General features: G+C 39.5%; 1 protein-coding gene across 3 annotated transcripts in view; it reads left to right on the forward strand.

Moving 5' to 3' along the window:
- Window positions 1-23,849, forward strand: part of SEC24D (SEC24 homolog D, COPII coat complex component) — a 444,678-nt gene that overhangs the window by 380,538 nt on the left and 40,291 nt on the right. For all 3 annotated transcript variants that reach the window (XM_021100700.1, XM_003482451.4, XM_021100701.1), the window contains 2 exons: window positions 13,990-14,128; window positions 18,167-18,282. In XM_021100700.1, coding sequence (XP_020956359.1) covers window positions 13,990-14,128; window positions 18,167-18,282 — 255 coding nt within the window. The remainder of the gene's footprint in view (window positions 1-13,989; window positions 14,129-18,166; window positions 18,283-23,849) is intronic.

The raw sequence follows: 23,849 nt of genomic DNA on the forward strand, positions 1-23,849 counted from the left end.
AATACACAAATTATTTTAAATGAAAGCTTCAAAAGCCTGAATCTGTTTTTTAATATATGCATTATAATCGTAAATTGTTTGCTTTAATGCAATATTTTTAATGTATTAACATAAAAACTTGGAAAAGTAAAATGCATGTACTCATGAAGAAATAGAATTATGAACATCACATTTAAAATACTTCATGTATGAAGTTACTTTAGAAACTAAATCTTATCCCTTAAGGATTTTGGCCACTGTTTATGTAGTGCTGTGAAAAAAGTACTATGAAAACGTTTGGCAGCTGAGGAACAGAATGTTTTCCCCTTTTAGAATGGTGTTAGAGCAGACTACAGGGAGAGTCACATTTGTCAGGGCAAAGGTTGCTGGAATTCTATTTTAAGTTACAGTTTAAAAGTCAAATGCACCATGCTTATTTTTCGATCACAAAATTATTCATGGAAATCTTTCTTTTTATATTAAATGGAGGATAACTCCAGGAGAAACAAGAATGAGAAAGAAAACATTCTTCCTTGGTTTTAATCTTCATTGAATCAGTGTGGGTTTTATGCCCCTCAGTGCCTGGCACATCCACATAACACAGGTGCCGGAAGACCAGGCTCCCTGGACAGAGAACGCTGGGCATCTGTGAGGGGCCGCCTTGGGAGAGGAAGTATTTTAGAGCCTCTGCCTATCATTTTCATCAATTCTAAGGCTCATATTGTAACATCTCCAAAATAGGGCTATATCTTATTAGCAGTGATTTCTTGGCATTGAATTGGAAACTTTGCTGGGATTTTAGAATCAGTAAAATATGCAATCTGTACTCTGCCTCATGATTCCTAATGTCAGATTTTGTGGGTATTTAGATAATACAGGGACTTAAAATTTACGCAGTCATGTGTCCCCTCATTGATCAAGTATGAGGGTCAAAATAGTAAAGATTTTTCTTTGAAAGTTTCCTAAGCAACAAGTTCTCACTGAATGAAAAGCTAAGAGAATGTAATAAAGTCCTGATTTTAAGGAAGGAAGAGAAAGCTCTATGCAGACCTGTAATTTGGAATTTTTTCATGGAATGTTTGAAAATGGCACTTGAGTTTGTCTGGTATATGCGTGTTTTTGGGAGCAATTCTTTGTCAGGCGGTGGACATCCTTACGGGTAAGGTGGGACGGCAGGAACGAGCGTCCATTGAGGTCGGGAGCACAAACGGACTCTACCGCTTCTAGCGACGGGACCTTGCTTAACATTTTTGAACCTCCTTTCTCTCATGAAATTATAACACAACTTCACTCTGTTGGGGAGATGGCTCGGATCGTCAGTGTTGGAAAGTGAGACACATGAACACGGGGAGATCTAGACAGGGCTCTTTACTTCTGCAGAAGGGCACGGGTACTTAAAAAGCACACGCAGAGAAGAAACGACCCTTCCTATTTATCCCTAACGTGAGTGATGTACGTGTCCCCTTCCCATTGGTCAGGTCGGGGCACACGTTCTTCTCGGCTGGCTAATTTGAAACAAATTGTTACTGGGAGAAGAGGGAAGGGGGGTTGGTGTCGCAGGAAGGCGGTTCAACTGAAACCAGAGCAAAATGGAGTAACTAAGATTTCCTTTAGTAGAAAAGACATTATGTTACTTTCCACAACCCTTAGTTGTTTAAAAATAAAATAAGCTGGGTTAAGAAATGATGTCTGTATCATTAACGTTATGTTTATTTGCTGTACAATATTAAATTCCTCTATGGAAAAATTTTATTTAATCCAACAGTCATTGATTTGGGGTGTCTCCAATATACAAAAAAGACAAGGATGAAAATGACAGTAGCTTAAATTTACCTGAAGTATATACAGCTAAGAGGGATATTACTATCTAGCTACATATCCTACATAAGAAGAAGGAGCCAACTGGGAGTTCCCACTGTGGCACAACAGTAATGAATCTGACTAGTATCCATGAGGATGTGGGTTCAGTCCCTTGCCTCACTCAGTGGGTTAAGGATCCTGCGGTGGGTGAGCTGTGGTGTAGTTCGTAGACACAGCTTGGATCCCGTGTGGTTCTGGCTGTGGCTGTGGCTGGCAGCTGTAGCTCTGATTCGACCCCTAGCCTGGGAACTTCCATATGCCGAGGGTGCGACCCTAAAAAGTAGAGAGAGGAAAAAAAAGGAAGAAGGAAGAAAGAGTGGAGGCCACAATTTATATTCATGTGAAAGGGAAAGAGTTAGCTGCTCATTTACATTTTAAAAAAAGAAATGTTGTATGATCCTTGTCATTTGATATTATATCACTACTTTGTGTTTTTTTTTTTTTTTTCAAATGATAAGCACCTACCATTATGTAAACATTTCTATAGCTTTTGTGTTTTCATAAGATGCCTCATGGGCATTTACTAGAATAATTTTCCCTCATCCCCTACACGTTGTTCTGGCCTTTTTGCCTAGTTAATTCCCATACACCTTTTAGATTTCAGTTCGGAGTCACCTCCTCAGAAGAGCTTTCTAGAATACTCCACATTATACTCCCTGGAGCTCTCCTTATACCATGGATCATAGTTTGCAATTTTGTATTTGTGTATTGGATTGCTGTCTTTCTCCCCCTAGGTTCCATGAGGGCAGCAACTACCTGTAATTTTTCCTCACTACTTCATTCCCAAGACCTAAAACAGTTTTGGGAACATTTCTGGGCTAAATAAATGTTTACTATGATATTTTCATTCCACAATATGATTTATATATGAAGTAAATTAGAATTTGGAAGCCAAGTAATTTGATAAGATTTTCACATAGGAATCTATGCTCAAACACTTACCAAGCATGTACTTTATGTAGAAATGGCTGCATTTGACACTGAGCAATGTTCCAAGGTGATTTTAAAAGGAGCTGATAGTCGAGGAGCTAAACTAGAGTTAGGACTGCATTTTGGAGTCATCTCCACCCAGGCATCTGATATTTACTTGAATTTCTGTGTTTCTATATCAAAGAAAATGCTTTGTTTCACATAGGTATGTTCTTGAAATAGCCATTTTGGGGTTCACTGCAAATGACCCTTGCTTTTAGTGTTGCTGGCAGACAGAAACAGTTGTGCTGACAAGAATAACAGTTGCTTAAAGAATTTCCTGGACAGTAAAATTGTTTATAAGTTTAGCTTAGGTTTCACTTTATTCTCCTCTCCAGTATTTTTTTCTTTCAATATCATCTCACTATAAAGTGAAGATATAGAGTGTATGCATTTGTATTTATGAGAGGGGAGAGGATATATGAGACTTTTTTTTTTTTTTTAAAAGGATTTGAAATTCCTGCTGTGATGCAGTGGGTTAAGAATCCAACTGCAGTGGCTCCAGTCACTGTGGGGGTAAGGGTTCGATCCCTGGCCTGGCACAGTGGGTTAAAGGATCCGGTGTTACCGCAGCTGTGGCTTGGATTCAGTCCTTGGCTGGGTAACTTCTTTATGCCATGGGTGTGACCATTTAAAAAAAAAAAAGAATTAAAAATTTTTAAATGTTGTTGTTTGGGAAAATAAGAGCATCTTTGACTTGCTTGAATAATATTTCTGCAAAATACAGGTAAAATAGAAGAGCCGTAATGATCACTTTTCCTGACCCAGAACTGAAGGACTGAGGCACGTTGACATGTATCATAGCCTTGAACATGGGAACGACATTTAAGTTTCTTTTTGTTTTCTACATTTCATGCTCTCTTGTCCTCCACAGTTTAAAAAGTTTTGAAAAACTCTTTTCTCTAAATACTTCACACATGCAATCTTGTCTACATTTCTCCTTTCCTATAGAAAAAGGATAGAAAGTTCATTAGCTCATCAATTTTTGTTATTTATTTGATAAATTAAGTCGTCTTCTTTCTCCTTCTAGTTCATTATTGATATATATAATAAATATAAACACATTTATTTCTCCAGATGCTTTCAAATTGGTCACATATTTTTTTAAAGTAAAGATTTTCTTTTCAGTTTATTTTATTTTATTTTATTATTATTATCTTTTTTGCTTTTTAGGGCCACACCCACAGCATATGGAGGTTCCCAGGCTAGGGGTCAAATCAGAGCTATTGCTGCTGGCCTACACCGGAGCCATGCAATGCCAGATCTGAGCTGCGTCTGCGACCTACACCACAGCTCACGGCAACGCCGGATCCTTAACCCACTGAGCAAGGCCAGGGATCGAACCTGCAACCTCATGGTTCCTAGTCAGATTCGTTTCCACTGTGCCACAATGGGAACTCCCTTCTCAGCTTTTTTTTTTTTTTAAAAATGCTGTTTTCAGGTCTTACCTCCAAATGGCTTTTGGCAGCTTGCCTCAATTAAATTAACACACTAAAGGTGACTTGCTACATGACTTGGAAATGACCTGGCTAGCGCTTGGGGCTGCCCACCAGGAATGGTGACGTTGACATTGACATTGTATTTTTTCCCCACCCTGAAAGCAGTTCATGTAAGAAGATGTGCTTGGGTAAATGTAGAGCTTCTGTAGGTGTCAACTCTGAAGAGGGAAATGGTAATTTGGCTTTTCCATTATCCTTCTTTACAGAATCAGTTTTATAATTGGATAATCACACCTAGGTTTTAGGAAATTTTCAGTTGCTTGGTACAACATAATCTGGGCAACATAACATTGTTATGTGGTATGATAAGCAATGTCCATTTTCCTGAAGAATCATTACTATATGCTGCTTTATTTCAGCAAGGATGTAATTCAACACATATTTATTGTTTACTTAGTATGTGCCATACTCTTCTTGGTCCTGAGATATGTCAGTGAACAAAACAGAGAAGATCTCTGTTCTCACAGAGCTCACATTTTAACAGAAAGAGGCAAGACAATGAACCTGATGATAAGAAAATTATTGAATGAATGGAGGAAGGAACAAGCAGAGCTGTTGGAAGGCTGAGGGCTGCTTGGAGGAGGGGATAGAGTGTAGGTTTCAGATTGCAGAGGGTAGACAGGTAGGCCTGACTGAGAAGCTTCGATACTTGGCTCATACAGAGGAGGAAATATTTTGAAGGTATTTTCATGGCCATAAAGAAGTGAGATAGGAGTTCTCTGGGGCCTGGTGGGTCAAGGGTCCGGCTTTGTCACTGCTGTGGCACAGGTTCAGTCTCTGGCCTGGGAATTTCTGCCCTAGTGGGTGGGGGAAGTGACATAAATGAAGGAAAGACTTGGCTTAACGTGTAATTCTGTTGGAGAGACAAAGGAAGTTTGCCTCCAGGCTTATTATTTTTAACACTTTCATCTTTAAAGTAGACTATTTTACAGCTTTCCTTCGAGGAACAGAAAACTGCCAGTTATTTTGTTATGGAAGAAACAAACTTGATTCATAGGGTTTTTTAAGTCCAAAATATATTTTGATTGTCCATGGAACATTGTGTGTTCTGATAGCAATGAACTGTGGCTTCTGTAAGTGGCCTATAATTAGACAACAAAATATAATTCTTCCTTAGGGAATGACAGATAAACTATAATAGGTCAAGGTTTAAAAGAAATGTGGGAAAATGCCTCTCAGCTATAGAGTTCCTTGCTGTCATAGCTCCTCGAGGGGAGGATGTCTTACTCAAGTTTCCAACATCTGTTCCAGCAGAAAAATGATGCTGATCTTTGCAAACATGCTCATAACTTGAAAGACTTCATCAGCCTAACCCAATCCAAACAGACCATTTTTTGCTTAAGAATCATTACTCACAGTTTATAATTTAGTCATGAACTATGACTTCCATTCAGGAAAACTGATGCTATGGTGCCCTCTTAGCTGCACTGACATCTTATTTTCTCTTTTGAGACTCTGGGTGCCCTGTCCCCAGGAGCAGCCCTTTCACAGACTTCAGCATATGGTCTGATTTGACCTTCCCACTAAAAAGCTCTCCTGGCATTAGAGGGCCTGGGGAGAAGGTCACAGCTGTGTTTGCTTTAAGATGCTCCTGCCCATTGCAAGAGAAGCGTCTCCCAGTGTAGTTATTTGTGCATATATATTGGAATGAACTTAATGTAACCTGAGGTTTACCTAGGCTGTTAGGAGTAAAAAAAAAAATTTCTTTTCTTTTTGGCTGCACCCATGGCATGTGGAAATTCCCAGGCCAGGGACTGAACCCGAGCCGCAGTTGCAACCTGTGCCACAGCTGCAGCAAGGCCAGATATTTAAAAATCTGCTGTGCCACAAAGGAACTTCCGAGAAGTAAATTTTCTATTTAGGAATGTACCTTAAAAATTAGAACTAATATTCAAACATTTTGTGAGTTTATTTTTAAAAGACTAAAAATTGAATAAAGTACAGGAGATGCTGAAACAAGCAGAAATTCTAAAAATCCCTCATCAGTCCCTCATGGTAATTGTAAAACACGTACCTATCACAATAGGATAGAATTTACTAATTGATACACAGGTTTTCAAAACCTATACCAACCATTCTTCCAAAGACATCGTTTTAGTTTTGTGAGTGGTGAAACCTCTTAACTGTCTTCTGTCAGAGTTGTTACCATCCAGTAACAACTAATTTGAGGTGTGTGTGTGTGAGAGAGAGGGGGGAGAGACAGACAGACAGACAGACAGATACTTGGCCAGTCAGGACCTACTACCTGACTTTGAAAACTTCTTAAAATCATTTCATCCTTCCTCTTTATCTTCCTTCTTCTCAGCTGGACTGGGCTCCTTGCCTACTGGCCACCAACATACCCTGAGCTCCAGCTTTTCTTCCCAAGTTGTGCTGTTCTCATCAGTGTTCTCAGTCAGTGGAAATGTAACTCCTTGTAAACTACCCACCTCTCTCTTGAAAGAAGCCCTTATTGACCATTCTCTGCCTGCCCCCCAACAAGTGATTGCTTCTTTTCTTTGGTACTTTCACTCAGTACCTAGTATGACTTTCCCTGGGCTTAATGATATATTTGTGGGTACCTAGTAGATATTTTGTTTGTACATTCAAAACTATTGACTGCACACTCTCTCAGATATTATGCTAATAGGAGATATGATTAAAAACAAAAACAAAAACAACCTTAGACTAGTGGGTCTGAGAACTTAGTAGTGATACTGGAAAGGAAAGCTCTTTGAGCTGCACAGCCTAAGCCAGTCCTGAGGGGCCAGTTCGAGACTTGGTCCCAGTTTAGACAAGATCTCTGAGAACAAGTCAGGAGGAGAGAGGGATATGTCTCGTATTGTAATAGGAAGGAGAAAGGAAGACATTAGGTAGGTGCTGGTGAATTTTTAGGGGAAAGTCTAGGGGGTTCCTCTCTGATGTTTTCCTGTATATCTTTGTGAGCAAGGAGGCAGAGGTATTTATTGAGGGAGGTGGGAGGGGAGCTTATTTGAAGGATGAAATGGAGTTGCAAAGATATAAAACAGCTCCTATAGAGAAAGAGAGGCACACTTCATGGGTACCAGCAATCATCAAGGGCTCAGTTCAGGTCACAGACCGTGGGTGATTGGCACCTTTCACTGAAGCAGTGCTTCTGTGGAAGCAATCTAAGAGTGGTTTCCAAAAGTATAGCACAGAGAATGAATGGAAATTCAGGCTACAGCTCTGCAGTTGATTGGACAAGTCATTTCCTCTCACTGACTTCCATGCCCTTCTAAACATCATGGTTGATAATCCCACTCATAGGGTTGTTAGCATCTCATCATCACATTGAGGTTTTATATACGTAAAGGCATTTAAACGACAAACCATGCAGATAGTAGTTATGATTTTATAAGTTTGAATCAGTAACATATGCCAGGATTTTTCCATATTGGATAACAGTGAAAAACAACCTCCTCTCCAAAGCAAAACAAACTAATTTCCAAATTAAAGATACCTTTGAATCCAATATAAGCTCTAGATATAACAAAAATAAATAGACTCAATAGCCATGTTGAAGAGAAGAAAATGAAAATAATCTCTGAAGTACCACAAATAAACTAGCAAGAAGGTAACTTTCTGGAAATATGAAAACACAAAGTTTTAGGTTAAGGGCCAACTAAAAACATTCTTAAATTAGGGTATGGCTCTAAAAAGCAAATTTCTGATGCATATGGAAGTTCCCAGGCTAGGGGTCGAATTGGAGCTACAGCTGCTAGCCTGCGTCACAGCCACAATAACACTGGATCTGAGCCATGTCTGTGACCTACACCGCAGCTCATGGCAACATCGGATCCCCAACCCACTGAGCAAGGCCGGGGATTGAACCCATGTCCTCATGGATACTAGTTGGGTTTGTTACCACTGAGCTGCAAGGGGAACTCCCAATATGATACATTTTGAGTGTTTTGTTATCAGGCTCAGCCTCTTTTTAGAAAATGTATAACATTATTTTTTAAAGGCATTCAGAAATTATTCTTTCATGCCATACTTGGTATTTTTAAAAGGCCAACAAAATGGTATTGCTGTTGAGAAAACGTGTACAGTAAGTAGCCTATTGCTCTGTACCTTGCTGTCCATGGAGGCTGACTGAATGTCCTGTACGGTGAAGTCAAAAATAGAAAACACACACAAGCTGCTTCTCATTTCTCTTTCCTATGGAAATATCTTTAATAAGTTCAGTGGATACAGACTCTCTTTTCATTTTAGCTGCTGGCATAATCCTCTGGGAATCTGCCTCTGCTCGTCTTCCAGCAAGCCTAATAGTCTGAATGTTTAACATATTTAAAGGGTAATTGTTCATCACAGGTTCTGGATTATCTTTTCACATACCGCCTTTATGCTTCTACTTATGTCCCCCAATTAATCCAAATTACCAACTGACCTCTCTTGAGGTAGATCCAAAAAGAAAGCCAACACTCCAGCCTCAAAGAAGTAGTGATGTGTCAAAGTCACATTTGACCACATAAAGCCATTGCTGCTGGAGATACGTATTTACACTGATTTACTGGGGACTACCTGATGTTGAATATGATCCTTTATCAAGCTGGAGGACCATGTCCCATGGTGGCAGGTCGTCTTGCTGTAAACCTTCTGATCTGATTTAGGAACCACTGTAGGCAAAAATGTCTCTCCCATTAACAGTCGCTATTTAGCTATTTCCTTCAAGCACTTAGTAAAATATTGGTCATATGGGGACAACTGTACAGTCCCCAGACACTGATTATTTTCCTGGAGACTTTTCTTGCAGGAAATAGAGAGAAAAAGAGAAGAGACTATACATTGAAAATGAGACATATGTATTTTTTCAAAATCAGTACACAGTATTAGAAGATGAGGGAAAGGCAGTTAGAGAGTGAGCTTGCCTTTGTGCGTGTGTTAGAATTTAGGTGAACTCTGGTCCAGAAAAGCAAGGAGGTGGGCAGTGAGGCAATGGAAGAAGAAAAGTGGAGACGGAGACGCTTTTCACTCAGGAATATTTTCGAGATAGGCAGGAATAACCTTCCCAAGTCAGAGTGGCCCTGAAATCTCCGATTTGGCCACTCTGTCTTGTCTCTCCCCTCCTCTGCACCTTCGGAGTTTGATGTTCCAGCAAAAAGTTAGGAGTTTGCTTTAGAAATCACTTCTCCATCGCATTCCCCCGCTGAGTGTCTTCAGGCAAGCCTCCCTGGCTTTTTGCTTTGTTATGCTTCATCTCGATTGAGAATGTGGAGAGCAGGGTGGGTGCTCAGCCGCTCACCTCTACCCCCATCAGCTTCCTTTTTGTGCTTGGGGGCTGCCTATCCCAACAATACCATCATTTCCCTGCAAAAAGTCAAGAAAATGTTGGGAGAGAATTAGAAATTTTACAGTGTTTTCTTGGCTGTTATCTTCTGTAAATTTTCCACCTTCTGTAATTTCTATGTAACTTATGCCTAAAATGCCTAAAACATGATTTCATGTTTAATCACATTTTGTTTCACCCAGAATATTTTTGAACCACAACCAAAGGATTTTTTTCAAGAAAAGTATAGGTTTCTTAATTTTGTGATGGTAATAACAGACATAAATTCAGTTAAATGTTATTATAGTTACGTAAAATGTATGAAGCATAATTATCTTGAGTATTTTATTAACTACTGATATGGTTTTAATTTTTAGTTGTACAGTGCCACCTACTGGATCTGTGCTGTAAGAACACCTCCATATTTTCTTAGCTTTCAAGATTTAGTATAATCAACTTGTAATATTAAACTGCCCTCACTTTTGCTAGAACAGAGACTATATTGCAAGACTTGCACATTCAGACTTTTATTAAGGGTATGCCAAAATAGAAACACATAGGCTATAAACTTTGTCAAAATTCTCCATGTCGGATCTGTCTAGGATGTGCTTCATTTTCTCTGATCATCTATTTTTGTTTTTGATTACAATTTGTAATAGTTTAATGTTGCTTTTATTAATGATCATTTCCTAAATATTCTTTCTGCTCCACTTTGCTCTTTTAATTGCACATGTGCATGCTTGTTTCATGTCTTTCTACCCCACTGGACTGTATACCCCACCACGGCACACAACATACCCAGCACCGACTGTACAAATGTTAAAGAGAATGGCAGGAATACTTGGAAAACTGATACTATATAAACATAGGAAAACTTTAAAAATTGTATTAGTAGTGCCAAGGAAGTTACTGATTGATGTGTTTTGTTGTTTACTTCTTCCATATGGAATAATTACCAGAAGTTTTTTACACTCAACCTGGTTTTTCAATGAATTATATTCTTGTTCGTGGTCCAGAATCAACCATGGGGTTAATATATGCACAGAAAAGAGATACATTTTATTCAATAGAAGCATCTTAATTAAAATTAGTACCAGCGAAGTATTTGACTTAACCCTGGGAGTCCAAAAATACAAACAAAATTTTCAGATATTATTTTCCTCCCTTTTCTTTCCCCAGCATCCTCATCATGTTCATGTTATACAAACTCAACGCACAGGATCAGAACCAAGAATAGCCAGGTGAGGGTTTTAGAGCTAGTCTCTCCATCCTTTTCCTTTTTCCATTTGAGAGAACAGAAAGGAAGACAGGCAGGAATATACTAGAGGCCAAATGATTAAAACATACTTATAAACAAAATGATAAAATGTGAAAATATTTTCTGAGCTAAGTGTGACATAATATAAAAAATTAGGGAATTTTTGGAAAGTAATTCGATTTTTTTTTAAAGCCGTATGCAGTAATGTTGAACTCAGAAGAATAGTGAGATTAGCTATTTATGAGCTCATGCACACCACTGTAGGGCAGATAAGCAGCCATCTGGAGAAAGCAGAGAAAAATCTCCGATGGTTTTTCAACCTAGACCAAGAGATGAAACAAGACAGCATAATTTAGAAACCCTAGTCTTTGTTGCCGAAAAAGAAAATATAAACAGTTAAAAAGCTTTTAACATTCTTTGCTGTCACCTCAATTGTCTGAAGACCTTCTTTACCTATCTGTCATCCAGTTTGTAAGAGTGAAAATAGAAAAAATGCAAGTGTATTTAATAGCCTCGGTACAGTCATTACTCGACTCCAGTTTGTTACTAGACATGCATTTTCAGTTCTGCAAGTTTGAATCTGCCAGGACTGGAATGCTTTAGGTGTTAGCTGCCGACAATTTCACAGTGATTTTCAGCTGGGCCTGCCTTTGCATAAATCTTGGTAAAAATAAGGTTAATTTTCCATTACCTCTGCTTTGTCTAGCAAAAAATTGAGCCAGGTTTTATTTCTAAAGTGTCTCGGGGAATTGGTTGTAGCCTTTGAACGCTTCAAAGATAAAAGGACGAGGGAAGTAAATTTGGCTGGAGTCTATGGAAATTGCAGGCTTTAACCCTAGTTTAACTCTCTTGAAAACATCTTCTGATCTCAGAGGTTGATGCCATAGGACAGAGCAGCAACCCAAACTCCAAAGATGATTGGATTTTTGATGCAGAAAAAGCTGCCTTTTCATGACGTTTTTGTTGTCTTTCACTTCTTATTCAGATTCTCCATTCATTGTCCTAAGAATCTCTTGTTGGTTCCTGCATCTTTTTGTTTGCCTCCCGTTTGTCCCCTCAGATTATTTCTTACTATTAGCAGTTGAAGAGGACACACATTCATCACTTTATGCCTTTCAAACAAAAATATTATATAAAAAGTGTTGTATATGTCAACATTTAAAAGTATATGTATATTTAAATCAAACTCCTGTAATGGTTTTAAAGTCTCCTGTGCCTCTCAACCTTTTTAACCATCAGATTGTCTCGAAAGCCCCCAAAAGGTCAATTCCCTATCTTCTCAATCATTTTTTACAATAACAAGTTAGCTAATTGAAATATTTATATAGATACAATTTAAATTTTATATAAATATTTCTATAAAATAGCTAATTTAAATAGATATATTACATATATAAATATTTATATAAAATGGCTAATTTAAATGTATATATAAATTTATATATAAAATATTTCTATATATAAGCATATCTCAAACCTATCAAACTGTAACTCTCCTATTAAATATATGCTGTCTCCTGAGCTGAGTGGTTTTGAGAGAGGAAAGGTTGTTCTGTTCAGATATGATGATGACACTTAGTTATCTCAGATCCAGTAATTTTGTGCCAGGCATAGTGGTCTCTACTGCACATGGATTCCTCATTTAATCCTTGTCACAGTCCTACCAACGGGACACCAGAGCTATGCTATAGATCAGAAGAGACCAGAAACAAGACAATCCATCTTCGGGTTCCTTGAGACAAGAGGAGGGGAGAGGGCAGTGCAAAGGGAGTGATTCTGAATGTATTTTATTTTTATCCTTCACTGATTCTTTTATGTTTTATACTACTTTTTTTTTTTTTTTCCTTTTCCTGCTCTGAGACCTCACAACTCATTCTGAAACCTTAGCTGTAGATTAGTTTTTACATTGAATATCTCAGCAGGGACATACAGTAAATCTCTCTCACTTTCTTTCATTTTTTTTTTCCCCTAAGAAAATGGCCCTTATGACCCCATCTTATCACCACCTTCCTCCCACTCTTCAAGTCTTAATGAAAAAGCAGTTGGGAAGTTTCCATTGTGGTGCAGCAGAAACGAACCAGACTAGTAACCACGAGGACACAGGTTCAATCCCTGGCCTCACTTATTGGGTTAAGGATCCGGCGTTGCCGTGAGCTGTGGTGTAGGTCGCAGACATGGCTTGCATCTGGTGTTGCTGTGGCTCTGGTGTAGGCCTGCAGCTATAGCTCCGATTCGACCTCTAGCCTGGGAATTTCCATGTGCTGTGGGTGTAGTCCCCCTCCAAAAAAAGCAGTCTGCCTTATTTACATCTTGAAAGAAAAACTTAGTTGATGTGCCAAACCCTCTAATTGTCAAGCTTTTCTAAAAATGTTATTTTGAAGGAGATTTATAAAAACAAGAAGAAGCTTTGTGGTTTTATTCTGAAAGCCAGAAGGGTTGGGAAACAAGGCAGACTTCTAATGCTGAGCTTTTTCACTTTCAAGTTGTAAAAGATGTGTAATGGTTTCTATGTATGTTTATGAGGAAGAAGCAGTTGAAATACTTATTTTTTTGTTTTGGCAACACATAACCAGCCACGTTGAGAGTACTTCCTGAGACATGTTATCAGGGGACAATGAAACAGAAAAGGCAGAATCAGCTTCCTTGCCTAAATAAGTGAACATTGTTGCATATTTCTTCAGAGAGTTGCCATTTTGAAGAAATATTTTGTGTCCTACAATGAAACTATCTAAACAGCACACCACTGTGCAAACTAGAGCTTTTACAATCAGACCCAATTCCTTTCTTTCTTTATACTTAACAAACTTTCCAAAATATGTGCTACAAAGTGTTTAGGACATTTCAACATAGGCTTAATTAATTATTTATTACCATCACAATATATTTCTCTTTCCATCTTTGCACATGTAGGTAAATATACGTACACACATATACATAAATCGACATATGTGCTTATAAATTAGATGTACATTTAAGTTAATTTTTGTTTGGGAATTACCTTTCAGTATCAAGATAGGCATCCTTACTCCCCTGGTGAACACTAGTAGTTGAGTTCCTTAGAGCCCAGGGTTTTCAAATGACAACGAATATGTAGGATCTCTAAAATAACCTAGAAATCCTCTACCCACGTGTATCTTACTTGTGCTTGCTTCCTGTAGACACCCCTCTACTTGGTCAATCATGGGGAGACTGGACCAGTCAGATGCAACAGGTGCAAAGCCTACATGTGCCCGTTCATGCAGTTCATTGAGGGAGGAAGGAGGTACCAGTGTGGATTTTGCAGCTGTGTGAATGATGGTAAGTGGCAGCAACTCATGCGCTCAGGGACAGCTCTGTAGTAAACAGAATACAAGCTACATTTCTTGGCCTGGGAAAAAATATATGTATCTGGAGTTCCCGTCGTGGCTCAGTGGTTAGCGAATCCGACTAGAATCCATGAGGTTGCGGGTTCAATCCCTGTCCTTGCTCAGTGGGTTGAGGATCTGGCGTTGCCATGAGCTGTGGTATAGGTCGCAGACGCGGCTTGGATCTGGCGTTGCTGTGGCTCTGGCATAGGCTGGCAGCTGCAGCTCTGATTAGACCCCTAGCCAGGGAACCTCCATATGCTGCAGGAGTGGCCCAAGGAATGGCAAAAAGACCAAAAAAAAAAAAAAAAAAAAAGTATACATGTATGTATCTGTTACAGTTCTCACACCCTAGCTTTTCCTCAACACATTCAAGAGTAGCTCAAAGGAATGACACGACAGGGAACAATCTCTCAGTCTTGTCTTCTGCAGACATAAGAGGTAACATTTCATTTTGCCTTCAGCTGAGGCTTTATGGAAAGGAATTGCGAAATGAAGTGACTTCTCTACTTTTTTATAGGAAACATAACAACTTCCCTGTGGGACTCAGGCATTTATATGAGGCTAAGAGGGGCTCGGATGTCCTAAACTGAGTATATTCTGGTTGGTTTCCTTTCAAGGAAATGATGAAGAAGAACTTTCTTTTATCTCTATTTATCTATGTTGACAGAAGATAAACTTGAGAGACTGCCCCCTCTTTCACCATTCCTCTGAACTGTTCTTCAATATAAGTTCATTGGTATTTAGGAAAAGCTCATGTATAATTGAGAGCTTTAACGGGTATATAATTTTTTTCCCTCCAAGATGAATGTCCGATTGTTTAAGAAAGAAGAAAACATTTTTACGAAGGACTGTCCCAGATTTGCTGTATTTTCAGCTTCATTCCAGTATGAATTTGCAGATGTTGGAAAAAATGGCCAGCTTGCCAAAAGTGCTTACATTTATCGTATTTATAACATGTCTCTATTTTTAGTTCTTTGGTGTCAAATAAAGCAGATTCTGAGGCTGAGAACATTCCCACATTCGTTTACACTTGCAGAGTTCTTCCAGAGCCAGGGGATGATTATGAGAGCGTGAGGCGTTTGTGTGTTACCCTGTTTCTTATCTTCATAACCACCCTCCCCTGCAGGGCACTAGGAAAGCATAGCACTCTGCCCGGGAGCCAGGTCTCCTGTGGGTGCTGGATGCTCCCTAATGACAAGGGAGCCCAGACCCAGTTTCTGCCCGTGTCATCTTGTTCATGGCCTCTGAGCCCCAAGAGTCTTCTCTGGTGGGAGACTGGTCTCATTGTTTGCCTGCCCCCTTACACAGTCCACGGCTTTGCCCAGCTCCTAGTGCTGGCGAGGCACTGGGTAAAGCTTTCTCATGAGGACCTTTGGTCACTTCTTAAAAATACCTTGCTGTGGAATAGATTCTTTGGTTTCCAGCATCATCTCAAAGACTGGGTTATGGTCCTCTTGGAAGTTCTCTCTGCTTGCTCTGACTGTGGCATCTACTCAATACCAACAGGATATACTCGTGAGACTGGATTCTGTTGGTTCTCCCTGTCACCACCACCCCCTGCCCCAGACTTCTCTTTCTAAGGAAGATCTTATTCCATCTCTCAGCCTGGATGAAACCTGCAACCAAATCCTGGGCTATCACACAATCTCAGGACCTGGATTTCAGGAACCCTATGACCACACACCTCCCTGTGTTTTGGTTTTGGAGGAAAAAAGTCTTGAGACAGCAGAGGCCTCTCCTGAAGCATTTTGATGAATGTCTCCACCAAGGTCACCAGATCCTCAAGGTCTTCACTCAGGCCCTCAACTTTCTTAGCAGGGTGATCAAAAATTTATCAAGGATCTGTCCACTGAGATCATCTGAGATCTTCAGTTTAGCATGACTCTCTGGCCTCACACTTGAAGTGCCATCTCCAAGCCTTAAAAGGTCCTGACACTTCCTGGTAGGGAAAAAAAAAAACTACTCAGAGTTCTTCTACACAAAATTCCCCTCTCTTGGGAGCCACTCCTAGGAAGCTGCCATGTTCATTTTCTAATAGGGTTATTCATATTAGACTGCAATATTTACTCCCACAAGGAGGCCAGACTCCCTTAGGTTTCCACTGACACCTACATTCTTCATTTGGGTTTAAAGAAGGCACACATTTGGAGTTAGAAAGAACCCAGCAGGCTTGGTTACGTGACTCCTCTCTGTTTCCCTTCAAGGTATCCGGACATTGCACAGTGGGAAGCATATGAGGCCAAAAGACACACTGGAAGATGGGTATCATGTGGCAGTGCATAATTTATGGGGAGCATGAATTCTGGTTTATAAAACATGGCAGATAAATGCTAACAGACATAAAATTAATTTTAAGGGGAAACTTTTTTTCGCATATTATAGGCAGGTGTGTGAATGAAAATAAATTGTAGAAGCTGTGTAGAAGCCACCACCCCGATGCATCCTAGAATACCAATGCATCGTCCAACTCATCTAAACATAACACGATAGCAATTTAAGGCCCTCATAGCCTTCTGTTCTCCTTTTTTTTTAAGGGCCGCACTCATGGCATATGGACGTTCCCAGGTTAGAAGTCCAATCAGAGCTGCAGTTGCTGGCCTATGCCACAGCCACAGCAAGTCCAGAACCGAGCTGCGCCTGCGACCTACGCCACAGCTCACTGCAACACCGGATCCTCAACCCGCTGAGTGAGGCCAGGGATCAAATCTTCATCTGCATGGATACTAGTTGGGTTCGTAACCCGCTGAGCTGCAGCAGGAACTCCCTCTTATGGTTTTCTTAGCTCAGCTGAGGCCATCAGTTTCTCACTTCCATAACCTTTTCAAGACCTTGAATTTTCCAGATTCAGAGATCCGTATGTACTTAAGAGTCTTGTTTAAAAAGAAGTGGCTCTGGCGTAGGCCAGTGGCTACAGCTCCGATTCGACCCCTAGCCTGGGAACCTTCATATGCCATGGGAGCAGCGCAAAGAAATAGCAAAAAGACTAAATAAATAAATAAATAAATAATAAAAAATAAAAAGAAGTGGCTATGTGATGATAAGAAAGTGGGAAAAAATTCAAGCCTTAGTGATATTTTCAGTCCAAACTAAGAAAAAAATCCTGTTGTAATCTGTGTGTTAGTTCACAGCTAAAAATAAAGAATACTGAGTTGTTGGTTTTAAAACAAAAGTCATTACTTCTGTTATTTTGCAAATGAAGTTGTTGTTCATTATGAAATGCTTGAAACCAGAGCATTCCTGTTTATTCAGATACTTCTATTGTCAGTGGTTTAATGGCCAGCCCTATTAATCTCAGGGCAATGGGAGTTCGTTTTCACAGAGATACCAGGCCATATTTGTCCAAGTGTTCAGTGTGTGACTCATAAGTGTTTCTGTGCTATTGGATGACTTCCAGGTCTTTGCCAGAACTAACCTTCTTAGACATTTGAATCAAATTAAGAGTTCCTCGGCCGAGAGCTTAGTGGTGTAGTCTTTCCCTAATACAGTAATCCTCTCTGCTCTGAAGCCCAAACATTAAAGATTACCATGCAAACTCCCCATGGCTGAAGACATTTCTTAATTAAAGGATAATAAATACTATAGCTCATAGTATAGTCCAAGTAACCAATGTATATTTGCTGGCACAATGAAAATTTAAATAGAAAAGCCAGAATTCTTTTTAAAAGAGGTAATTAAACAGGGACAATTGTTTCAATTGTGACAATTTAAAAACACTGGTATTTTTATCCCCTATTTCTCTATAATGATCTAAATCATTAATGTTCTTTGTCATCAATAACTGTGGAAGGGTTAAGAGGATATTTTAGAAAACCCTCATTCTTTCTAAGACATGCTTTTTAATATGGATATTTAGAATATACTGCATTCCAGCTTTACAATATTTTTTTCTCATAGTAACTCCTTTCTTCCCATAGTAAATTTTGAAAACTGACTAAATCGTCTGTGTTATAAAAACAAAATATTTCCTTTCCTATTTTGTTTTTGTTAGTTCCGCCATTCTATTTCCAACATCTGGACCACATTGGAAGAAGACTGGACCACTACGAGAAGCCAGAGCTATCTCTAGGATCTTATGAATATGTTGCTACTTTGGATTACTGCAGAGTAAGTGTTCCCAGGACTTGTGTGTTTATATACAGATGTCAAATACAAGTGCCTAATTTTCACTTGTAATGAACTAACTCTTAATTCACAAACAAAGCATGTTGTGGTGCCATGAGGATGAAGAAATGCCTAAGACACAGATCAAGCCTTCTAGGCTGTGAACATGATTAACAACCAGGCCATCCGCTGCAATGATCTTTTTAAAAACTAAGAAGTGGTGGCAGAAGTATAAAATAATTTTATGTCCCTAGCAGATAGAATATGCTAGGTTCTTAATGCAGCAGTTCCATATCGTACCTCTGACTTGTTTTGTCAGTCATCTCAGAAAAACTTCCCTTCTAAGACAAAAACTCAGCCACTATGGTCAGTAAGACTCTGGGCATGTTTCTGTAGCTCCTCTCTCTACTCCATTTGTCACCTCAGTAATGTAAGGCTCTCAGAATCTCCCTTAGATTGTTTCAGCAGACTGGGATCCTGGGCTCTGGTTTCCTTGCTTTAACATGTAACCATGAGACTATAATGAAACACGATGAATGATTTTAGAGGAGTACAGGGTGGGTAGGAAGGATATAGATATGGAAGATCAAGCAAGATCTCAGGATTTGCCAGCTCTGTAGGATTGAGTAGATTCTTATGGGTTTTATTCCAGAGGGTTTGGACACTGTCTCACAGGTAACAGAGGACCAAAGTGTTGTCTAAGCAGAGTGGTTATCTTTTAAGGAGAAAACTCATGAGATATGGGGGGCAGGGAATAGGGGCAGGGGAAAGAGAGATGAGATCAGCAAGCAGTGACAAAAGGACCAGTCAGGAGGCTGTTCACTGAATTAACTTTGAAGAGAAACCTAAAAATTACATTTATGCTTTGGCCTCTGCTGCAGGAGAAAACATTTGCTCAGAGCAATAAAAATGAGCTTTCAGGTTTAATAAAATAAAATGTAACCTGAAAAGAAAAAGAAGAAGAAAAAAATGTTACTATGAGACTCTTTCTTCTACCTTAATCTAAAAAATTAAATTCAGAAACTTAACTGGCCTCATAAGACCGTTAACTGTTGGACCCCAGGCTACCACCTCAGCTGTATCTTCAGTTGTGTGGAACTCTTTCCCCCCATACTCTGAATTCATCACTCTCCATACAACTACATACTTTAAGATACTCTTCTGACCCAACTACCTTTCCATCCTCCCATGTATCCCACCCAGAAAACCCCTACTTATTCTCTAATCTCTGGCTGAAAGTTTATCGTGTGTGTGTGTGTGTGTGTGTGTGTGTGTGTGTGTGTGTGGCGCACGCGTGCGTGCATGCATGCTTGCATACACAAAAGTTTCTCTGACTTCATCGTTGTCATTTACTAAATCTTCAGATTTTTTTCCCCATAGAATTGGTCCATATACCTGTTTTAGCCATTATCCCCATAGAATTTGAAGCTTCTTCTATTTTCCCTCTTCATAGATTCTGATATCCTTAGGGACAAGAATCTTGCCCTAGCTACCTTCATGGCGTCTACCATCGTGTCTGCCACAGTGTAGGCAGCTGATCAGTGCATGTGGAGGAATGAATGAGCGAATCAGTTTGCAGGTGTGTCGCTCTTCCCAGGCTTGGCCATGTCCCTTCTTCAATATCATAATGATTGTAACATCATTATAGGTACCTTGCAGGGCTTTAAAATTCTTCAGAGATTTGAAAATACCTTCTTGGGTATCAGTTCAGATTTCAGCTTGTATCTGAAGTACCATGTTTTAGACTTGAAGAAACTGAATCCTTTTAACTTAATTCCCCTTCTAAAAATGAATGCTTCCCAATCAATGCCCAGTTCTCAGAAAACAACCTCTGACCCAAGGATTTCTTTCCTAGATATTTGCTAGGGGACCAGTCCATGTTGTATTGAATAAAATTGCAAAGAATGTTTTTTTTCCTAAGTAGAAGTTTTTTCAACTGAGTGGATTTTTGTTGTTGTTGTTGTTTGTTTGTTTTGTTTTGGCTTTTTAGGGCCACACCTGTGGCATATGGAAGTTTTCAGGCTAGGGGTCAAATCAGAGCTACAGCTGCTGGCCTGTGCCACAGCCACAGCAACGCCAGATCCGAGCCACATCTGTGACATATACTAACAGCTCACAGCCATGCTAGATCCTTAAACCACTGAATGAGGCCAGGGATTGAACCCGCATCCTCATGGATCCTAGTCGGATTCGTTAACCACTGCGCCACGACGGGAACTCCTGAGTAGATTTTTAAATGTTTTTCAGTGAACGTAATTTTTAACATTTATTTTAGTGCTTTATATGATTTTTTCACTATATTACCTAGAACTATTTATTAAAGAAAGGTGATTACTTTGTTAATTTTAAATGTAATATTTGAACATATTTTGGGAAACATAACATTTTTTGGTACAAATGCTTTATTTCAGGCAAAAAACTTGTCCTAAAGTACTAGTTACTTTTTGACAGCTTACTTATTCTTTATTGCTGTTGACCAAAGGAGAATGATTAGGCAGAACATAAATATTTGAAGTTCTAATTAAATGTAATAAAGCCTTTGTAACTAATGATGGAAAATTTTTTTACCGATCTTTGCAATAGTACTGTAAATCTAACTAAGCCCTGAGTTTCCAGTTCTTTGCCAAAAAGGCTATATTATCTTGATTTTATGCTTTTTTAGTAGAAACTTAGGCAGGGAGTCAAATCTATTTCTGGGAACAAAAGTCTCAGTATCTTCAAACTCTGTTATCTGGAAATGTTCCAGATGCCTAATTGGTGGGAAATCTTATACAGCAGGCAACGAACCAAGTAAAAACTGTACGTTTTGAAAAGTTTTGTGTAAGCTTCACCTTCCTTTTATTGTTCCAAGTAGGGTTCATAATAAAAAAAAAGATACCGTGTTTTCAAATTTAATTATAACTTATAAATGAAGTATGACAATGAATTGCCTTAGAGATTTGGATGATGAAAAAGAGCTTATATAATTTGTATGCATATTTTTAAAAATCACACAAACTTTAAAAAGAATTACAAAAATCACTCGTGTCCTATTCATTTTAGTTTATCTTAATACCAATTTTAGATGATAAAATTAACATTCACCATTTGATGCTCTATGCTAAGTGCTTTCTATGTATTGTATTATTTAGTTCTCACAGTGAATTCATGGGGTGAGTACCACCTTTTTGTGGGGAAACTGAGAGAGTTTAAGTACCAACCTCAGAGTTTGAATCCTGCATTGCTGTGGTGGCCTAGGCCAGCAGCTCCATCTCCAATTTGACCCCTAGCCTGGGAACTTCCATATGCTGTGGATGCAGCCCTAAAAAAACAGCCAAAAAAAGCCGTTTCTCCACTTAATTTTAATTCACTTTGTCATGGGTTATATAACTAGCATGTCCAAGGCACTTTGGCTCATGTGTGTGAGTGATACCAGTATTAGCAAGATTATGAATCTGATCTCAAAGTCCTGACCATGCATAGACCTGATAAGAAAAATATATAACTATGAATTAAAATAAATACTGTAAGAGGAGAATGATCAGAGTGCCATAAGAAAACACATGAGCAATAATTTCTGATTTGGAGGCTGGGGAAGTCTTCAAAGCACGGGGGACATTTGAGCTGGTTAAAACATGAACAGAGCATGGACGTGTGGAGGTGGAAGGAGAAACTAAATGATGAACTGAAGCAGTTTCTCAGAGGTATTTGCAACTTACTCCGATTTCTTCAGGGGCCTTGGGCTTTGTAGATGCGTGACAGGGACTCGGGTAGGGACTGGGATAATTGGAAAGTATATTCTCCCTTCCCCCAAAACCCATTCAAATTCAAATATTTTTTAAAACTGTGCCAAACAAAATTCTTTTCTGGCCAGATTCTTGGCCCAGGCTTACTAGATTGTGACTTCTGGATAGGAAATGTTTTGAAAATGGCAAACACTTAAATCAGTCAGAGGAATGTGTATTGGAGATAATAGGAAGTAAAGCTGGGAAATTGTTTTGAGACACACAGATAATCCTTTTATTTTCCACTGGGTTTGGCATCATAACTTTATCTCTTGGATTTTTATACACGTTTGCTAAATGAGCATTATGGGGAGTCTCAAATGCCAGGCCATTAAAGAATTTATGTTAATTCAGTCGGCCATGAGGACAATCAAAGGCAAAGAGGGAGTTGTTTCTATTAATCTACCCTTCCCTCTCCACATGAACTCACTCGGCCAACAGTGTTGAGCACTGCGTTGAGTCAAGCTCTGTGCTTGGCTCTGGGGACACTGTAAACTTTCTGTCCTCAGAGGCGGTATCACTGGGGCTTTATTGGGCCTTGGACAGTTTATTCTGACAGCAATCTGTGTAATGAGAGGAGGGAGATTGGCGGTAGGGAGGTATTAGAAGTTAATATGGTAGTCCACACCTGAGGGAAATATAGCACATCCTCAGAAAGATGACAATTGAATTACTAAATGATCCAGTAATTCTGGATATGTACCCAAAACAATTGAAAAGACTCAGATGTTTGCACACCCATGTTGATAAAACATCAGTCGCAATAGCCAAAAGGTGGAAGCAATCCAAGTATCCACAAATAAACAAAATGTGCTACAGACATACCATGAAATATTTTTCAGCCAAAAAAGAGAAGGGAACTGACCTATGCTACTACAACGTGGATGAACGTTCACTTATGCTAAGTGAAATTAGCCGGTCACATAAATGACAAATGCTGTACCCAGAGTAGTCCCCTTCATAGAGACAGAAAGCAGAAATGTGGAAGGGGGGTTGTCAGGGGCTGGAGAGAGGGGGGAATGGTAAATGATTGTTTAATGGGTAGAGAGTCTCAGTTTCCCATAATAGAAGGAGTTCTAGACATAGATAGTGGTGATGATGGCACAGTGGTGTGAAATGTACTCAGTACCGCTGAACTGTACACTTAAAAGTGGTTAAGATGGTGAATTATGTTCTGTATATTTTACCACAATTAAAAATAATTTTAGGGAGTTCCTGTTGTCGTGGCTCAGTAGTAACAAACCCAGCTAGTATCCATGAGGATGTGGGTTTGATCCCTGGCCTCGCTCAGTGGGTTAAGGACCTGGCGTTGCCGCAAGCTGGGGTGTAGGTCACAGATGTGGCTTAGATCTGGTGTTGCTGTGGCTGTGGTGTAGGCTGGCAGCTGCAGCTCTGATTTGACTCCTAGCCCAGGAACTTCCATATAAGGCAGGTGCGGCCAGAAAAAAAAAAGAAGTAAAAATAATTTTTAAAAAGAAAATATGGATCTATGGTTTGGTTCTGGAACTAGAAGGAGCTGCAGGGCTTCACAGTTAACTGGGTATGGATAGTAAGGGAGGTGGACAATTCCACAGAGAAAATGAGATGGCAGGCCCAGGTTATCTTAAAGGATCGTGTTTTCTGTAAGTGTCTTGCCGAAAAGACCAGCATAGTGGGAGAAATGTGTTAACTTATGAGAGTTGGAGTGTGAGGTGCTGGCCCTTTCTGAGGAGGTGTGCTGTGGTTGACCAGGTGCCCATCAGGAGCTCAGGTAAGAGACCACGAGGAGAGAATCTGAGGAGTCGCCTGTGCAGAGGTGCTGGTTAA

This window comes from Sus scrofa, chromosome 8, assembly GCF_000003025.6.
Source record: "Sus scrofa isolate TJ Tabasco breed Duroc chromosome 8, Sscrofa11.1, whole genome shotgun sequence".
NCBI classification, from domain to species: Eukaryota; Metazoa; Chordata; class Mammalia; order Artiodactyla; family Suidae; genus Sus; species Sus scrofa.